Below are 19263 nucleotides of genomic sequence, written 5' to 3'. Positions count from 1 at the left end.
TGACAGAGGATGAGATGGTTGGATGGCATCACTGACTCAATGGACATGAGTTTGAGTAAGCTCCGGGAGTCGGTGATGGACGGGGAGGCCTGGTGTGCTGCGGTCCATGGGGTCGGAAAGAGCCGGACACGACTGAGTGACTGAACTGAACTGAGGCAAAAAGGGCCTGACTTCCTCAGCTTTACTCTGGTGATCCCAGAACCTCTTACTTAAAAATAGGAATTTTACTTTGGCTCGATTTATAAATTGAAAAAGGTTTGTGCTGGATGCCTTATACAAATTTTGAAGGCATAACAATTTAACTCTGAAGTTACAGAACATAGAACTTCCTAAAAGAAATTTCCAGTCAGTGGAGAGGGGAACCCCGTAGGGTCATGCTTCGAGAACTGCACCCCCTCCCATGAGGAGTCCAGGGGCCTATATAAGACGAGGGCTTGCAGTCAGGACTCAGTGATGAGGAACAGAGGTGCTAGGATCTTGTCAAAAACAGTCCTAGGCTGGTGTTAATAGCCCAGTAATTGAGTCTAGCAGTTCAGTTACTCTGCGGCCTTTCTGATATGTAACTACAAGGGCAAGGGAGCGTTGTGAGGGTAAGCAAAGGATAATATGTGCAACACTGTGTCCTTACATGGCAGGGAGAGAGACAGAGAGACACACAGGCAGAGCAGACGGTATTTTAGAAGAGAGAATTTGCTGAGAACAGAGGACTGAGGTAGGGAGGGCCACTGATGAGCCAGCGGGCAGACTTCCTGACTGACCAGGAAGAGCTGATCTCTTTCCTGGGCTTGCACCCAATGGTTATAGTCTCAGGACAAAGAAAGTTCCTATGAGATGGGATGGTGTTCTCATTGGTTGGGGGTCTTTTGATTGCCCACCTTGCCTAATATGGAGATTGGAACTTGCTATTTAGGGACAGAATGTGAAGTGAAAAGTGAAGTGAAGTCACTCAGTTGTGTCCGACTCTTCGCGACCCCATAGACTGTAGCCCACCAGGCTCCTCTGTCCATAGGATTTTCCAGGCAAGAATACTGCAGTGGGCTGCCATTTCCTCCTCCAGAGAATCTTTCCAACCCAGGGATCGAATCCCCTTCTCCCACGTCTCCTGCATTGGCAGGTGGGTTCTTTACCACTGAACCACCCGGGGAGCCTTTTCATCAAAGAGTCCCTGGGGAAAACAGAACCACTGCAGGCCCCGCCCGTGTCCCCACTGGGGATGAGTCAGGGCACCGGGGCTCACAGACGACAGGGAGCTCTTGCCCTCAGGACTGGCTCCTCCTTCCAACCAGCTGCTGGCTAGAGGCCCAGGCATCCCCATCCTGGCTCCAGGCTCCAGGGCCTGGCTTCTGGGACAGCTTAGGGGTAAGTAAGACCCTCACACTCCTGTACCTGCCTGGGGTCAAGAATGTCTTAAAATCTGCACCTCGCAGATCATGGAGGGCTGAGTGTTTCCAGCGGGTATGGGGGAAACATGGGGCATGAGGTTCCCACTTGTGCAGGGCCTTCCCAGTGCAGAGGTCTGTGCGTTTCCCCAGCCAGTCAGCTCCCCACGTCATCCTCCCAGGAAGCCCAGATCCAGGGTCACCAGGGCAGAGGCCCTCTCTTCCTTTCTGTGTCACTGTCAGTCCCACAGTGAGGAACCCGACGCCCACCAGCCGCCGTGTCTCTGTGTGTTGCTCCTTTCCAGATGACATGTTCAGAGGTTTGAGCAGTCTTAGCTACCACACCCTGGAAAGACCTCTGTAAAATAAAGCCCACTGCTTATGAAAGCTCCATTTTGCCTTTAGTCTACAGATTCTGCTCATTTCCAAAGTTGTCAGCACCTTCTGCCTCATCCTGTGCAGTGAGGTTTTTTTTATGTAGTTCTATTACAGTTAGATGCGATGTCACGTTGTGTGTTCCACTCCTACACCCCAAATAACTAAAATCAAATGGATTATAATCGACCCCTTGGGCTATACAAATCTGCTGCTGCGGCTGCTGCTAAGTCGCTTCAGTCGTGTCCGGCTCTGTGCGACCCCATAGACGGCAGCCCACCAGGCTCCGTCGTCCCCGGGATTCTCCGGGCAAGAAGACTGCAGTGGGTTGCCATTGCCTTCTCCGATACAAATCTGCAGGCTTAGACAAATGCATAGTGACAGGTATCCATTCTAAAGTATCACATGGAATCCTTTAAACCCCCACCCCATGATCTGCTTATTATCTGTGTAGCTTTGCCTCATCCAGCATGTCATAAATGGGGTCATAATGATGTAGGAGATAGCTGGGCTCCAGGTTAGACACTAGCAACTGGCCTCCTGTTTGCATTTCACGGGGCATGAAGAAGTGGGCTTCAGCTGGATACTCACAACTGTTAGCATTTCCTGAGACAAGAGATAGCTGGACTCCGGTTAAGGCATTTACAATCAGCCTCCTGTTTGCCCTCTGAAATGTAAGTAACAAGAGAAACAGGGTAAACAGCCAGGGTTTGTCTCTTGGAAACACCTTAAAGTAACAGTCATGGCAATAGTCAAGGTAATAGTCAAGGCAAGGACAAAGAGGGGCAAAACCCTGTGTGAGAAAAGGATTCAGGAATCGCTGCTCCCCCTCTTTTGGGACAAAGGAGACACTACACATGCACAGGAAGGCTCTCTGTGGGTTAAAAGTCTGGGGACAATGCCAGGCCATAATGAGTCTTGCGCCTCCCAGAAGCCTTCACTTCGAGATCCATCTTGCCTGAGGGGTGTGTGCATACCAAGGGGAGGGTCCCAGCATAGATCAGGTTGAAAAAGAAACCAGATAACTGGCTGAAGGAAGACAAAGACCCGGAAAAACTGACCCGTATTAATGACTTAACCGCCTCTTTACTGTGCTCCTCCTCACCAGGGGGGCTGCCCACACACTTTCTCTCCAGATGTGCATCTCTGCTTTGCTTCTGTCTCAACTAAACAAATTGTTTCTCTATGTGCTCTCCCACTTGTCTATGTCTGTAATAATGAATTTCATACTTGCATTTACAGTTTCTGCCTCCGGGATAAATGCATTTTTCCCTGGGACAAAGAGTCAAGGGAAAATATCTTCTAGCCTGTAGCCCTTGCTGCTCTGGTGTCTAGGATTCCTGGTTTTCATCCAGGCTGGCCAGGTTCAGTTCCTGGGCAGGGAGTTAAGATCCTGCTTCATGCCCTGCTCACCGTGTTACCAAGTCCAAGCTCACTCGGCTCGTCGCACAACAGGCCAGTGAATCCAAGAGACGAGGTGTTGAGGCAAGGAAGAGACTTTAATTGGGGAGCCAGCTGACGGAGAAGACGGCAGGCTAGTGCCTCAAAATATCCATCTTGTCAGGGCCGGATGCCCAGGCTCTTTTATGGATCAGAAATGAGGGAGGTGAGAAAACAAAGCAAAAAGACTTTTCAATCCTTGCAGATGTCTCCTAGAATGGCAAGCCTCAGGCAGGGGGATGTGTTAGTCTCACTTCCTTACAGTCCTTCATAGGGGGCTCAGATTATCTCCCAGAGGCAGGCCATTATGTATATTTAGTATAATAAAAAAGGGTTAAAGTCGTAGATCCAGTGTAAATTTAAAATTAACCCTCCCTGGTTACAACTGCTGCCTCGTTGAGTTCAATAGTGTGTGCAGCTTCTTTAGGCTGGATTCTGTCACTAACAATGTATGAGTTGATGGTTCATTCCTTTCTATTGCTGAGCAGTGTTCCATTGCATATGCTTGTAAAGAAAAACAATTTTCCTTCTACCGTTCCAGATTCTTGGTAGAGACTTCCCCTGTAAAAAAGAAGAAACCGATTCCCAGGAGAAAACCAGAAGTTTAATAACCTGTATACCTCCTGTATGGGTTTTCCTGGCGGCTCCGATGGTAAAGAATCCACCTGCAATGCGGGAGACCTGGGTTCGATCCCTGGGTTGGGAAGATTCCCATGGAGGAGGGCACAGCAACGCACTCCAGTGTTCTTGCCTGGAGAACCCCCTGGACAGAGGAGCCTGGCAGGTTATACAGTCCATGGAGTCGCAAAGAGTCAGACATGACTGAGCGACTAAGCACACACCTCCTATATATACAGGAGCTACCCAGAAAAAGTGAGGTACTCCCTGCAACGTCCAAGGCCATTATTTAAAATACTATCTTCAGATAAAAACAATAGGAGAAAGTCCTTGGGGGAGGGGGAGCCAGTTTTGGCAGGTTATCAGGCAAAACACAGTAAAGAAGGGTATGACTGTTTGCAGATTTAAGTCAGGGCTCCTCCCTTCGAAAAGAGCTACTTGAGGTTTAATCGTCCTTCTATTTCTGGTGCAAAGAGGGACAGCCCCTAAATATGGAAATTTCTCTATTGTAAATGTCCTTCACAGCCAAGGAATCTCCATACAGTTTTCTGAGATTCCTGGGTTTTGTTTGTTTGTTTGTTTTTAATGAGACTGAAATATTCCTTATGCCAGAAAGGCATATTTTGGGGTGGCATATTCTATTTGCCTTGACATGGATGTATCCCACTTCGCTTGTGCATTCATCTATTGAAGGATATCCCTATTTGTGCAAGTTTTTAGCTATTATGAATAGTGCTGCTGTGCATAATTTCATCCTTGTTTGAATTTGGAGAGAGGTTTTCAGAGCGGTTGACGAAATACTGAGCATCCCAAGGTGAGACTTGTTTAGCTTTGGAAAAAACTGCCCGGCTGTCTTACAAAGTGGCTGTTCATGCATCCCACTGTTAGGGGAGGCACCCTGACTGAAACCGTCCACCCTGCCCAGGCACCATGGTAACCATATGCATGAGTTGTTTTACGACTGGAGGTCCTGGTAAGGAACACGGAACTCATAAGCCACCACCAACCGAAAGAGTTCGGGAAAGGTCAAAAGGAGACACCACGTGTCCGACCACCTCCCAGAATCCACGCTGGCATCCATCTTGGCAGAACAGGGTGTGCACTGTTGTAGCCACGCTCTCCGGGAAGCAAACTCACTCAGAAGGACAACGCAAATAGTGGAGTGCAATTTATTACCCTGGTGGGTTCAAGGCACAGTCTCCTCTTAGCCAAGGACCCCGACCAGTTTTGGTGACAACCGTATATACCATAAGTGTACGTGCCCAAACCCACATCCCCAGATCCCTTGAAACTAGTCTGGATAGTGTAAAGGAGAGATACAATCAAGGCTACTGCTGCTACTGCTAGCTATGATTTATATGCAGTAAGTCTTAGTTGGATAAACAGGGTAACAGATATCAATACGTATTGTACAGAGAATTTGTTTTGCTTTGGGGTAAATTAGTACACTCCCTTGGTGACGGGATGTCTCGGTACGAATCCTGAAGGCCTTTTATCCGGGGGTCGGTTTTCCAATTGTTATGTCGTTGCATGGGTAGTGGGCACATAATTTAGTGTCCATCAGGTGAGCACCCAGGCATATAGTCCAAAGTTCACAGTGGCTTCAAGATGGAGACTGATTTTCAAGATGGAATCTGTTCGGCCTACTTTCCTCCTTCAGCACCACCAGGCAGGACTCTGAGTCAGAATGACTGGCTAAAGACAATCCAGAAACGAATCCCATCACCATAAAATCTGGGTTCCCCTCCCCTACTGCTCTCCAACTGGGCGCCCTTCCCAATAAAATCTCTTTCTTTGTCAGCACGTGTGTCTCCTCGGACAATTCATTTCCGAGTGTTAGACAAGAGCCCAGTTTCAGGGCCTGGAAGGGGTCCCCCTTCCTGCAACACCACCAGCACTGAAGGAGAGCTTCTGTTGTTCCTCACCCTCCAGCAATCGCTACTGTCATATATTCGGAGCACAGCAGTGCTAATAGGTGCGGTGTGTTATCTCATGATTTTCATTGTTATTCCCTAGTAGTATGATACTTTTTGTATAATTTTTGTATGATATGTAGCATCTGCATATCTCCTTTGGCCAGGTGTTTCTGTTTAGATCCTTACCCTTTCTTTTTTTTTTTTTTAAACTGGGGCTGTTTTAGAGGTCTTTGTCTATTTTAGGTCCAAATCCTTTATTAGATATGTGTTTGCAAATATTTTTCTCCCAGTTTGTGGCTTGTCTTTAGACTTTCTGAATAAGGTCTTTCAGGGGAGAAATCTTTAATTTTATAAAGTCCACAATATTTTTTTCTTTTGTATATTGGCGTTTTCTGTGTTAAAACTCAGAGCTCATGATCTGCAGACCAACGCCAAGGTCATGTATATTTTCTTATATATACACGTAATTTTGATTGTTTTGCATTTTAAATAAATCTGAGTGAATTTGGTGTAAGTTTTACAGTTTGTGTTTGCAGTCATTTCATTTTATGTGGTTTCCAGTTGATTGTTCTGTAACTATTTTGGAGAAATCATAAGATATTCACCTCTATTTCAGTTTGGATTTCTTATCTGCAGCAGAACTCCACATACCTGCTCCACGGCCCCCTGGAGCCTGCTCCCTCTGAGATCCAGGAAACGGGAGGACCCACCAAACCGAGCCCATCCCTCATAAATGAGGTCATGCTGCACGCTGTCTCTTCAGACTGCGTTCTTTCACTGAGTAATATGCAAGTGACATTAACCATGCCTTTTGAGGGTTGGTGGTTCATTCCTTTCTACTGCTGAGTAATACTCCATTGCATGTGTATGGGAGGAAAAACAATTTTCATTCTGCCCTTACATAATAAAGACAAATCACCAGGAGAAAAAACAGAAGCATACCTCCTCTATGCTTCCTTGGTGGCTTAGTGGTAAAGAATCCGCCTGCAAAACAGGAGAGACGGGTTTGATCCCTGGGTTGTGAAGATCCCCTGGAGAAGGAGTTGGCAGCCCACTCCAGTATTCTTGCCCGAGGGATCCCATAGACAGAGGAGCCTGGGGGGTTACAGCCCATGGGATCCCAGAGTTGAACATGACTTAGTGACTAAAACAACAAATGCCTACTGTATACAGGGGAGCTACCCAAGAAAACTGAGTCAGTCCCTGAAATGTCCTAAGCCATCACCTTAAATACCTTCTTCAGCTGAAGACAGAAGTAAGACCTTGGGGAATGGGAGAAGCCACTTATGGAAAGTTATCATGCAAGACACAGTAAAGAAGGATGATTGTTGGTAGATTTAAGATGGGACCTTCCCATTGATGAGTTACTTGAGTTAATTATCCTTCTATTTCTGGTGCAAACAGGGGCAAGCCTTAAATGCAGAGATTTCTCTGTTGTAAATGTCCTTCACAAAAGGCAATTGCTACTTAGTTTACTGAGAGTCCTCTTTTTTTTTTTTTTTTTCCTCTAAGCCAACGTAAATAATCCTCACACCAGATAGGCTTATTTTGGGGTGGCCTACTCTACTTGCCCTCAAGTTTTTAACTACTATGAATAGTGCTGCTGTGCATAAGTTCATCTTTGTTTGCATTTGGGCATGGATTTTTCAAAGCAGTTTCTTAAATACTGGAAATAGCAATTGTTGGATCCCAAGGTGAGGTTTGTTTAGCTTCAGAGAAAACTGCCCAACTGTGTTACAAAGTGGCTGTGCATGTGTCCCACCAGCAGTGAGGGGGCATTCCTGCTGTTCCTCAGCCTCCAGTAATTGGTATGATGGGGTCCTAATAGCATGTGTGATGTGATATCTCATGATTTTAATTTGTAATTCCCTAATGGTGTATGATGTTGAGCATGCTTTTGTTTTTGACTATCTGTATTTTTTTTTTTTTTTTGGCTGGGTGTCTGTTCAGATCTTTACTCATTTTTTATGGGGTTGTTCAAGAGGTCTTTGTCTATTTTGAGTCCAAATCCTTCATCGGATGTGAGCTTTGCAAATACTTCTCTCTCAGATTGTGGCTTGTCTTTTGATTTTCTGAATAAGATCTTTAAGAATCAGTTCAGTTCAGTCGCTCAACCGTGTCCGACTCTTTGCGACCCCATGGACTGCAGCACACCAGGCCTCCCTGTCCATCACCAACTCCCGGAGTTTACTCAAACTCATGTCCATTGAGTCAGTGATGCCATCCAACCATGTCATCCTCTGTCGTCCCCTTCTCCTCCCTCCTCCAATCTTTCCCAGCATCAGGGTCTTTTCAAATGAGTCAGCTCTTCGCATCAGGTGGCCAAAGGACTGGAGTTTCAGCTTCAGCATCAGTCCTTCCAATAAATATTCAGGACTGATTTCCTTTTGGATGGACTGGTTCGATCACCTTGAAGACCACGGGACTCTCAAGAGTCTTCTCCAACACCACAGTTCAAAAGCATCAATTCTTCGGCGCTCAGCTTTCTTTATAGTCCAACGCTCACATCCATACATGACTAGTGGAAAAACCATGGCCTTGACTGATGGACCTTTGTTGGCAAAGTAACGTCTCTGCTTTTTAATATGCTAGGTTGGTCATAACTTTTCTTCTAAGGAGGAAGCGTCTTTTAATTTCATGGCTGCAGTAGTTGTGCATGGGCTTAGTTGCTCCATGGCAGGTGGGATCTTCCCAGATCGGGGATTGAATCCATGTCTCCTGCATTGGTAGCTGGATTCTTAACCACTGCACCACCAAGGAAGTCATTCTCCTCTCCCCTTCCTGCCAACCTCCTACTTAAAAAAAAAGACTAAAAGCAACCTGTCTAGTAAGTTTTCAGGAGTCTGAGCTCTGAGGTCAGCATCTGCGGTGTCATTCTCCCAAAGGCTTCAGATTCCGGTTGGGCTCATGAGTCTGGCAACCAGGGTGGGTCTGGCGGCTGAAGACAGGCTTGGCCTCTGGAGCTCTGCCCTCACCGACTCACGCAGGGTCCCCGAGCTCTGGCAGACAAGCAGAGCGGCGTGCAGGCGGGGCTGGTACAGCCGTGGGACCGCTGCAGTCAGAGTGGAGCCTGCGGTGGAGGCAGCTGGCTGTCCTGTCCCCGTGACTGCTACAGTCCTGTGTGCTCGTGCAGAGCAGTCACGGTATCAGATGAGGCCTGGCTGCTGTCGTGGGGACAGGATGGGACCTCAGGCAGCTCACATCCCACCACCCCCCCCACCCCGCTTCAGATCGTGGCTTGTGGCTGCTGGCAGCTCCCTAGGGCTGGGAGGCTGTGTAAAGCACCAGCCCCCTTGCTCAAGATCAGCTGAGACCCCAAGCTCTGGGGTCACACACCATCCCTGCCACCATGCAGGTTGTCCCACTGTTGTGAGGGAGGGGCTGTGAGGGGCTGTGGGTGATGGGGGATTTGGGGGTGTTGTGGGCTGGCCCAGGAGTCAGCTTTTTGAGGGGAAGAGAGGGGAGCAGAGGGGAGGGAGAAGCTTTGAATTGCTCAGGCTTCCAGGGGATTCCAGGCCCAGCTCCGGCGGGAGGTGCAGGTGAGAAGCCCCTGCAAGTTTCTCGGTCCCCACCGTATTTCAGTTGAAGCCCCTCTGCCTGCACCACCCCTAACTCTCCCTCCCGTGGCCCCTGCCTAAAGCCACAGAAGATGGGGAGTCTATACGGCTTCGCTTCCTGTAGGGAAACCAAGCCACAGACAAACGTGATCCTTTAAGAAAGCGTGAAAGAAATGAGAAAATAATAGTGGCTGGTTATTACTGACACGGTTCGTGTAGAGACGCTTCGGAAGCCTGGCACAGGGAGGGAACTGAGGGCTGTTGCCCCCAGTCCTGGAGTTTGCACCCTCCACCCCCCGTCCCGCAGCCCACTGTCCCCTTGATGTCTTCTGGTGACCGGGTGAACTTCAGCCTCCTGAACACATCCTGGAAGGATCAGGCCAGGGCAGAGGTCCTTCACAGAGGGGAGGGTGTGGTCGACTCTTTAGAACGCCATTGCCTCCACTCTGTGTCAGAGCTCAGTTCTGGGTCTAAGCAAGTGTGGCTTCCTGATGCCGTCACCACCTTCACTCACCGGGGGGCCTTTGTGTCCACCTTGTCCCCTCGTGCAGCCTGGTCACCCCTGGGACCCGTGCTGTGCGTATCTGCTCTGCTCACAGCACACCCCAGGGTCCATCAGACTTTACTCATAAAAGGGACGTGTAAGGATGAACTGTTCCATAGTTAAGAATTTCAAGGTCGCGACAGCGTTGACCAGAGCACGTGGACACAGGTACGAGGCCCGTGCACAGAGAAGCCGCTGTGTGGGCTTCGAGGACCCTGCGTGTGGGGGTGGGATGGGGGCTGGACAGGGACTTCCTGCACACGCGGCTCCAGGCTCTGTTCTCGGCAGGGCGGACTACTGTCGGCACTGCCTGTCTGTGGAGGGGCTCTGGGGCTGCCCAGCTCAGCAGGAATGGCAGTGGTGGGAAGGGAGGTCGCCCTCCCTTAGCACCCCTGACCTCACACCCACTCATCAGGGCAGCCGAGTGCCTAAACGGCCCCTTCCTCGTCTAGCTCTGAAGAGCTGGAAGGTGTGGGGGCTGAAGGACATGCAGAAAACAAAATTCTGTAAAGCAATTATTCTTCAATTAAAAAATAATAAAAGGTTAAAGAAAACATCACAAGGAACAGCAAAGGTGGGGCTTGCATTCTCAGCCAGCCTCTGCCAGATTCTCCCTGTGCTTATGCATAAGACTAAAATGCTGCTGCCTCCACCGTGTATCACAGATGAGAATAGAGACACAGAGAGGTTGAGCATCTTGCCCCAGGTCGCACAGCTGCTGAGGGCAGGGCTGAAAACTGGACCCCTGTGGTCGAATCTGGAGTCCAGATGCTGTGATGACCCTGGGGGAGCAGCAAAGACCAGATGGCCCAGGCTGAGCAAGGCACACGCACATGCGCACACACACGTGCACGAGGCCTTCACCTCTGAGGCCACAGAAGCCAGAGGAAACCAGAGGGCAACCAGGAGAGGCCAAAGGAGAGTCGTGGTCTATAAGGAGGAGAGGCCACACTTCCCAGGAGGCCGGGAAATTCTCTTCCCTGGTGAGTCTGTCTCAAACCCTAGATTCCTCTCCCTGGACCCAGGAACTGACTGTTCCATGACCTAACTGAGTTGGCTCCAGAATTATGCCTTCCCAGGGGTTCAGCTACCACTGGACCCCACTGCTCTCAGTAATAAGCGGGGAATAAGTACGTAGTCTGGGCTTCAGATTTGTTTGGAGACAAAATTTATTAGGAGTACAAAAAACCCACAAAGGCAATTGGCATGAACATCTCCAGAACACTTAAGAAACCCTCTGCTGTTTATCTACCTCCTCTCCTGTCATGAAAGTGGAAGGTCTGTTTAATCAATTAATTCTGGGCTTATCACACTTTTTCTTTAAAATATTTATTTATGTATTAATTTATTCGGCTGCACTGTGTCTTAGTTGCAGCATGTGGGAGCTAGTTCCCTAATGAGGTATTGAACATGGGTCTCTGCATTGGAGTCTTGGCCACTAGACCACCTGGGAAGTCTCTTCTCATACTCTTGGGGACAGTAAAGGGTCATAGACCTCCTCTGAGGCCCCCTTAGAGCTGAGGCATGGGGCGGCTGCAGTAATCCTCCTGTGGCTAAGATGTGGTTTGTTGGTCATGACTCACTCACACTCCCTGCACACATAGGGCTTCTCCCCTGTGTGTGTCCTCTGGTTTGTGATGAGACTTGACCTATCCTTGGAGACTTGCCCACACTCTCCGCACTTGGCTTTTATAATCCCCGAGACCCCTGCCCCCATGAATAATTTGCCTGTGTCCTCTGGATTCAGTTTCTGGCTTGTGGTGGGCTCTTCCGTCATTCTCTCATGCATCCCAGAGCCCCCCATTTGTCCCTAGGACGAGTAGGAAGAGGCCCTTGAAATCCTCTTCAGCCTTTTGCTTTTCAGCAAAGGTTGGGGCCTTTCCTTGGCCTCGCGACCCTCAGGTTTGTCACTCGGGCTGTGCGGATCAGAATATCGCTGCTGCTGATTTTGATTGCCTGGGCAGTGATCCTCTGCTTGGAGGTGGTCTCTTGCAGATGGTCTCAGGAGGGTCTGAGAGGGGTGATTGCGTTGGACATGTTCGCTGAGGAATTTCTGACTAGAGAAGGCCAGAGAGCAGGAGGCACATGGGTGGATCTTGGGCTTCGGTTCTGCTGAAAGAGAAAGCTTTTGGTCAGGTAGCTGGTTTGCCGTCGTAAGGCCTGCCCACTAATCATCTTGGTGTTGACAGCGCACGATTTGTCTCCCATCAAGTGTGTCTCTACAGTCCACTTTTCCATTCCATCCTTATTCTCTACATCTACAGAAATCCGGGAAGCTTGTGTCAAGGGCCTTTTCTACGTATCACCCGGACTAGGGACCTTCCAGCAGCATCAGAGCAGCGTCTCTCCTGATAGAGGTGGATCTGCAGGGACCTTTCCCTGTGTGTCAGTATCTGAAAAGTCATGTCACAGTGGCCACAGGTATTTTACCCTACTGAGAGATAAGACTCTTGATGACTTAGGTAGAATCTTCCTGAGTGGCTCCCTGTGAGGGGAAAGGGTCTATTAAGTTAGGGGCGCCTGGCCTGGAGCTCTCTGCCTATGGGAGGTAGCACAGGGGGTAGTTAGAGCAGGTGTGAGTAAAGCTGACTTTGCGGCTCCTGGTTCAAAGAGCAGCCTTTGTGCCGATCTCTGCAGGAAGTGGGTTTCAGACTGGACGAGACCGAGTGGCCCAGGTCCCACTGACTACAGGTCTCTGGCTCCTGCTGCCCCAACTGCTTCACAAATTGCTCCTCTCTCAGTTTTCCATAAATCCGAAAATAAAGGCATGTCCTTTCTCAAGCCTCACCAGTATTCATACCTCATTTATTTCATTCAGTCTTAGTCCATTTAACATGCACTAGGAAGTCCTGTTTAAAAATACATCTCCAGCCAGACTCCTCACACCCTCACTCCCGTGCATCTTCAGCCAGCCCACTCTCCCCTCGTGTCCGGCAATGAACTGACCTCTGAGGGGACTCTCCGCTGCTGTCTCTTCCCCAAAATGAACCAAAGCATTGTCACAGAACAGAGAACATGCCGCTTGCAGCTGAAAACCTCACGGTTGTTCTGTGTCACCCAGAAAGACCCCTGGGGCCTGTACGTGGACACAGGCCCTGAGGCTTCCGTGTCCCGTCCAGCCTCCTTCCTGTCCCTCTGTGCTTCCTCCTGCGACCACCGGCATGGCCTCTCGTCCCGGCCCTGGGGCTGTGGCACTGGCTGCTCCCCTGCCTGGAATCCTTTCCCACGGGTGTTATCTCTGCAGAGACCCTGCCCCACCATCCTGCACCACACCCCGCCTTCTGCTCACACTGATCCAAGGCACTTTTCCTGCACTGTTTTCCTCAGAGCACCAGCCCCTGTCTGGTATGAAGCCCGTGCTGCCCCAGGGCAGTGGTTCTGTCTGTTTTGGTGGGTGGAGCCCTGTCTGGCACAGAGTATGAACTCACAGGACAACAAACTGAAACAGTGACTGAATGCAAATCACTGGACTCCTGTCGCTTAGAAATGGGAGGAAATGAGGAAGAAACAGGGAAAGGTGAGAGAGCTGGTAGGTGCTAGAAAACTTGCTTTTTGCTTCTGAGCCTTTCAGCAGAAGGTGATGTTACATATTTTTTGCATAAAATGTTGAAAATTAGAACTAACATTTTTCACATAAAAATCTTTCCTAACAGTCATATGAAATGAATCTAATTCTGAGGCATTTTAATTGCGACTTGACTGACTTTAGACTGGATTGTACTCTGCTTTGGAATCGGACCAGGGAGGCTCCCCGGGGTGGGCTGGGGCGCTGGAAGAGGGGTGGCGCTCACCTCTCCCGGCCGCGAGCTCGCTCTTCCCCCTGCTGTCCCGTTGATGCCGAGGTCCTGGCCATACTCGTCCCCGTACCAGACCAGCAGCTCACAGCCCAGCCCGACCACTTGGCAGGTTCGGTAGAAGATCTGCCGGTGATACTGGAAGGCCACCAGGTTCTGCTCCTCATCGTCCCGGGCACAGTTCACATACCTGGGGTCGAGGCAGGGAAAGGAAAAGAAACCTCAGGTGACGAGCGCCCCCCACTGTCGGACCATGCCCAGCTCCTTGCCTTCAGACTCTGAGGCCGCTGTGGCTCCCACCGCCCCTCATGGGGACCTTCTGTTCACACCTTCGACCAGGCCGTGCGAATTCCTATTTCCAGATCCTGTCTCTGGTCCTCTTCCTGGCTGGAATGCTTTTCTCTCCTTACCTAATTAGCCATTTTCCGGAGCCCAGTCCCAGCCGCGTCTCCACCTGGACTGTCCATGAGGCTGGTGACCTCCAGCTCCCCTAAGTTCTAAATTAAGTTCTCTTTCATTCCACAGGACTTGGTGCTCCTAGGCTAGCACATACCCCTCAGCACTCACCCCAGCCTGCCTTCTCTCCCGAGGCTTTTCTTCAATCTCCCCATGTGTATCCAGGGTCCTGTTCACTTGCCCACCCCCTCCCATGGAAACTTGGAGAGTGCTCTGACATAGCTTGAGACCCAGAACAGTAATAGTTTATTCACTTTCTGCCTGCCCTGATGAAAGGAGAGGCCCTTAGAGAATGGCCATGCTCACGGCCATCCTGCCCCGCATTCCTTCCCAGGCCTCAGGGCTCACTTCTCACTGGAACCGAGCCTGGGGAGGTTGTTGCCCACATGGACTCAAGGTCTCTCGTGTTAGGTTATCCTGGCACTGTGCAGTTACTCAAAAATGGAAAAATTAAAGTTACTATTTCTAAAACCAATTGGCTAATGTCTGTCTGCAGTATGTTCTCCAAAAGGACATGGGTTGTGTGACCTGCTTCAGTAATGAAGTTCACTGTCTAAACTGAAACATGAAGTGCTTGGTAAGTGTCAATTAAGTGAGTTACAGTGTCCCTGGTGAATCTAGACTCCTCAAGTTGTTTTCAAGTCCCCCAGTTTTGTTTAGCACATAGACTTGTATTTTGAGGGCACATGCTATATTTGTATTTCTTTCTTTCCAATGTCTTTTGAAATGAAAGAGCATGATATGGAAGGAAAAGAGGAAAGAAGATGTGAAAGCTATTGAGGGAGACAGGTTGAGAAGGAAAGGGGTGTGGGCTTGAGGGAAGAGCGACGTCTACAAACTGCAGACTCACTGCACTCACCTCATCCAGTTGGCCAAAGACGTGTCCTTTCTATCCACATATTCATAGCAGTTTCTCCCTTTGGTGATCTGAGTGTCAGAAAAAGAGTTACAAGCTTTCTTCTCTCTTTTATTTATTTTTTTGTGTAGGAAGCAATAGAAGAACGATTTCTCTCTGCTGTCATTGGTGCTCTTCAGCCTGCATGGATTCAACTGCGTTCATCAAGAGGCTCTTTAGTTCTTCTTCACTTTCTGCCATAAGCGTGGTGTCATCTGCATATCTGAGGTTATTGATATTTCTCCCGGCAATCTTGATTCCAGCTTGTGCTTCTTCCAGCCCAGCGTTTCTCATGATGTACGCTGCATATAAGTTAAATAAGCAGGGTGACAATATACAGCCTTGACGTACTCCTTTTCTTATTTGGAACCAGTCTGTTGTTCCATGTCCAGTTCTAAGTGTTGCTTCCTGACCCGCATACAGGTTTCTCAAGAGACAGGTCAGATGGTCTGGTATTCCCATCTCTTTCAGAATTTTCCACAGTTTATTGTGACCCACACAGTCAAAGGCTTTGGCATAGTAAATAAAGCAGAAATAGCTGTTTTTCTGGAACTGTCTTGCTTTTTCGATGATCCTAGAGACTAGACCAAATTCCAGTCTGGTACCAGCTTACCAGATGACAGAAAAAAAATTGTTTATGGGTAAGCTTAGAAAAGTCTTTTCCATATATCTTGAAGTAGCAGTATTTTTGCAAAGGCATCAGTGTGAAACCATAGAAGGCATGTTTAAAACCTGATTAAATTGAAATTGACAAAGTAATCTGGCCATTGCTGTGACTTGAAACACTTGAATATGATAACTAGAATTATAACTGACAGCATTTTACCAAAACATATCAGATTTTCATGAATGTCACATAATTTCTAGGATATCTATATTAGTATCATCAACCATACAATATAACTTGAGAAGATCCATCACTTCTTCTGACAACACTTCCCATGTAGTTTAACATGCCAAATGAACTCGGGCTGTTTAATATCTCTCTTTGGGAGGTCTCAGGGGCCCTCTGAAGCATCCCAAAGGTAGCTAGACGTCAATTATTTAGGAAGGTTTGTTTATAAATATCAAAAGGGTTTATAACAGTCAAGTAGGATGACATAAGTCACTGTGAAACAATACTTATCCACTTAGCCAAAGTTAACAAAGGATTTCAAAGGTCAACCTAGAACAGATCACTCAAGAGGTAAAGAAACTTAAAATCCATTAGCAAAGGCAGTTCAACCTCTCAAGAAAACTTGTACTAGGCACAAAACACTTTTCTGGAGGTCCACTTCCCATAAAACCTCCTTATCCCTTTCCGTACCCATTCCTTTGCTTCTCCCATCCTGAAACTGCCACCCGAAGTCAGAACTATTTCTTTTTCCTTCATAAAATGTGATTTCATTACTCATACCTTCTTTAATAACAAGACATACATTTTCCTTAAGCAACAAAGAACTGACTTTTACATTGGCATTCTATAGATTGGTGAACATACGTATCAGTGATACTATCTAAAAAACATTTTTGCTTTCTTATAGTGAACATCTTAGGATGGCACCAGACACTATTCATGGATGGTCAAAAACCTCTTTAGTGTCTGTGTAAGAGGAAGGTCCTGTCAAGTAGTGAATGTCTCAGAACCTTATTTATTTGGAAATGACCTAGCTATTCAATACACTGTCATCACTTAGTTTAGCACAACGATAGAAATTCAGGTAACCAAAATCTGGAGAAACTATTGTAAATTCAGTTCAGTTCAGTTGCTCAGTCGTGTCTGACTCTTTGCGACCCCATGGACTGCAGGATGCCAGGCTTCCCTGTCCATCACCAACTCCCGGGGCTTGCTCAAACTCATGTCCATCGAGTCAGTGATGCCATCCAACCATCTTATCCTCTGTCGTCCCCTTCTCCTCTGCCTTCAATTGAGACTATTGTAGATAGATATTTTAAAGTATAATTATTTTTAACAGTTTATCTAAAAGCTCATATCGCATTTACATTCTTTAGGAGTTTTTCTGTTTGTTTGTTTTTAGAGGTACTTTCTTTGTTGACAAGCTTGTGACAGACATAACAATATAGCAATATTTAACTTATAATAAACCTAGGCACTATAAAAATTTTATGCTTACTGTTAATGACTCAGACATGTCTAGAGTAGTGAAAAAAAATAAATACCAGGTATTTAATATTGACTATTTCCCAGTTCACATGAATCTAAAATTCATTTAGGTCAATTTTTTCTTGTATTTAGAACTGTTTGATTTGTAAGGGCTTCCTTTTCTTTAGATTATTTAAATAAGAACTCACTTACAACTTCAGCAATATTATCAAAAAACAGAAGACTCACACTGAGACATACATAAATCCACAGACAGACAGAGGTCTTCAAAAGGTAAGTCTAGGGGTGAGGGGTTGAGTAGGGTGTAAGTTAGGGTGTGGGTTAGGTTTAGGGTGTGGGATAGGGTGTCGGGTTAGGGTGTCGGGTTAGGCAGTCGGGTTAGGGTGTTGGGCTAAGGTTAGGGTGTCGGGTGTCAGGTTAGAGTGTCGGGTTAGGGTGTCGGGTAAGGGTTAGGATGCTGTTATTTCTGCACTAAATATATATAATTCTCTATAGCTCACATTTGAAAATCTAGGCACAGATTGTCCTGCATGATATATGGAATACGCTCTAAGAAAATCTGGAAAAAGTTTTCCCAATGGAAATATTGACTTCTTTATGTTACATTTATGAATATCTGTGAGCACATTTTCCTACACAATATATGGAATTCTCCATGGTAAACCTTTGAATATATGGACATTCATTTTCCTACATTAAATATTCAATTCTCTCCACAACACATATGAAAATATTAGCCTGGCTTTGGTGGGCATAGATTTTCAAATGTGGAATACCAAATTCTGTATGTTTCACGCGTGGCAATCAGTGTGCAGATTTGCTTAAATAAAATATGGAATCACATACATTTTGCAGATGATAATTGGAACAAAGACTTTTGCTATATTGACATATGGGATTCTGTATATTTCATATATGAAAATCTTAATTAAGATTTTCTGACATAAGTATGTAATTTTCTATATTTCATGTTATAGAAATCAGGGAACCAATTTTCCCACATTAATTAGGACACCTCTACATTTCACAAATAGAAATTTGTGAACAGATTTTCATACTTGTCATATGAGATTTTTCACATTTAGTATAAGAAAATCTCGGCCCAGATATTTGCACAAAAAATACAGAAATCTTTATGCTTCATATATGAAAATATGAGTGACAATATTCCCGTATGAAATACGGAATTCTCTATATATCAGATTTGAACTAGGGCCATCCATTTTCTACATAAATATGAAATATCTATGTATCACATATGAACACCTCTGCTCAAACTTTCCTAGAGGAAGTATTGAACATTATGTGTATCACATAGGAAAACCTGGGTGCCAATTTCCCCTCATGCAATCAGGAATTCTGTATATTTAAGATATCTTTCAAATTCTGCATACCAATTTTACTACATAAAATATGGAACCCTGCATAATTCAGATATGGAAATCACTGTGACATTTTTACTCTCTTAAAAATAGATTTTCTGTATGTTACATATGATAATCTCAACGATGGTTTTACTACATGAAATGTTGAATTTTTTTGTATTTCACTTGATTAAAATCTGTATCCAGAGTTTTTTACATGAACTATGGAATTCTCTATACTTCCTATATGAAAATCTGGGTGGTGATTTTCTTACATTAAATATGGGATACTCTACATTTCACACATGAAAATCTAGGCATTGGTTTTCTTAAGACACGGAGATCCAATATAGTATTGGTATTCCCCTATTTCACAAGGGAAAATGTCAGCACCACTGTTTCTTCATGAAATATGAAATTCTTTGCATTTCTCATACATATATCAAGACAACCATTATCCACCATGAAATATGGAATTCCTTATATTTCCTATACCAAAATCTAGGTGCTAATGCTCCTTCATGGAAGTTGGACTTTGGTATGGTTCACATTTGAAGATCAGAATGGAGATTTTCTTATAAGAAATATGGAAATCTCTATATTTTGAATGAACCAGTGGTTCTCCACGTACTGCCACGTGTTCCCTGTTTGCATTTGGGTCCCTGTCCCTGACACGTGTCTGCTTGTGTTGCATGTGTGTGTGCATGGGTACTGGCCTCTGCAGACACAGAGATGAAGGTGACAGAACATGAGATGTGGAGCAACCAGAAGAGGAGGCACGAGGCGCTCACAGACTAGGGGAGACGGGTCCATGCATCTCT

At 46.6% G+C, this 19263-nt stretch overlaps 1 protein-coding gene across 27 annotated transcripts in view; it reads right to left on the bottom strand.

Annotated features, from left to right (window-relative positions):
- Positions 1-4967: 4967 nt before the first annotated feature.
- The window catches only part of LOC145536435 (histone-lysine N-methyltransferase PRDM7-like), a 50143-nt gene continuing 35847 nt past the window's right edge, over positions 4968-19263 (bottom strand). For 4 of the 27 annotated variants that reach the window (XM_081565805.1, XM_081565802.1, XM_081565801.1 and 1 more), the window contains 3 exons: positions 14939-16887; positions 13621-13813; positions 10981-11938 (listed from right to left, as the gene is read on the bottom strand). In XM_081565805.1, coding sequence (XP_081421931.1) covers positions 11831-11938; positions 13621-13813; positions 14939-14943 — 306 coding nt within the window. In that variant the 5' untranslated portion in view covers positions 14944-16887 and the 3' untranslated portion in view covers positions 10981-11830. Of the gene's footprint in view, positions 5508-6670; positions 6713-10980; positions 11942-13620; positions 13814-14938; positions 16888-19263 lie in introns of those variants that run through there. The other 23 variants (XM_081565789.1, XM_081565785.1, XM_081565784.1 and 20 more) reach the window with 7 other exon arrangements.

The sequence above is a fragment of the Giraffa tippelskirchi genome, chromosome X (assembly GCF_054371585.1).
Source record: "Giraffa tippelskirchi isolate mGirTip1 chromosome X, T2T-mGirTip1v1.2.pri, whole genome shotgun sequence".
Lineage (NCBI taxonomy): Eukaryota > Metazoa > Chordata > Mammalia > Artiodactyla > Giraffidae > Giraffa > Giraffa tippelskirchi.
Note: the sequence above shows the minus strand (reverse complement) of the source record. Positions and strands in the feature narration are given on the sequence as shown.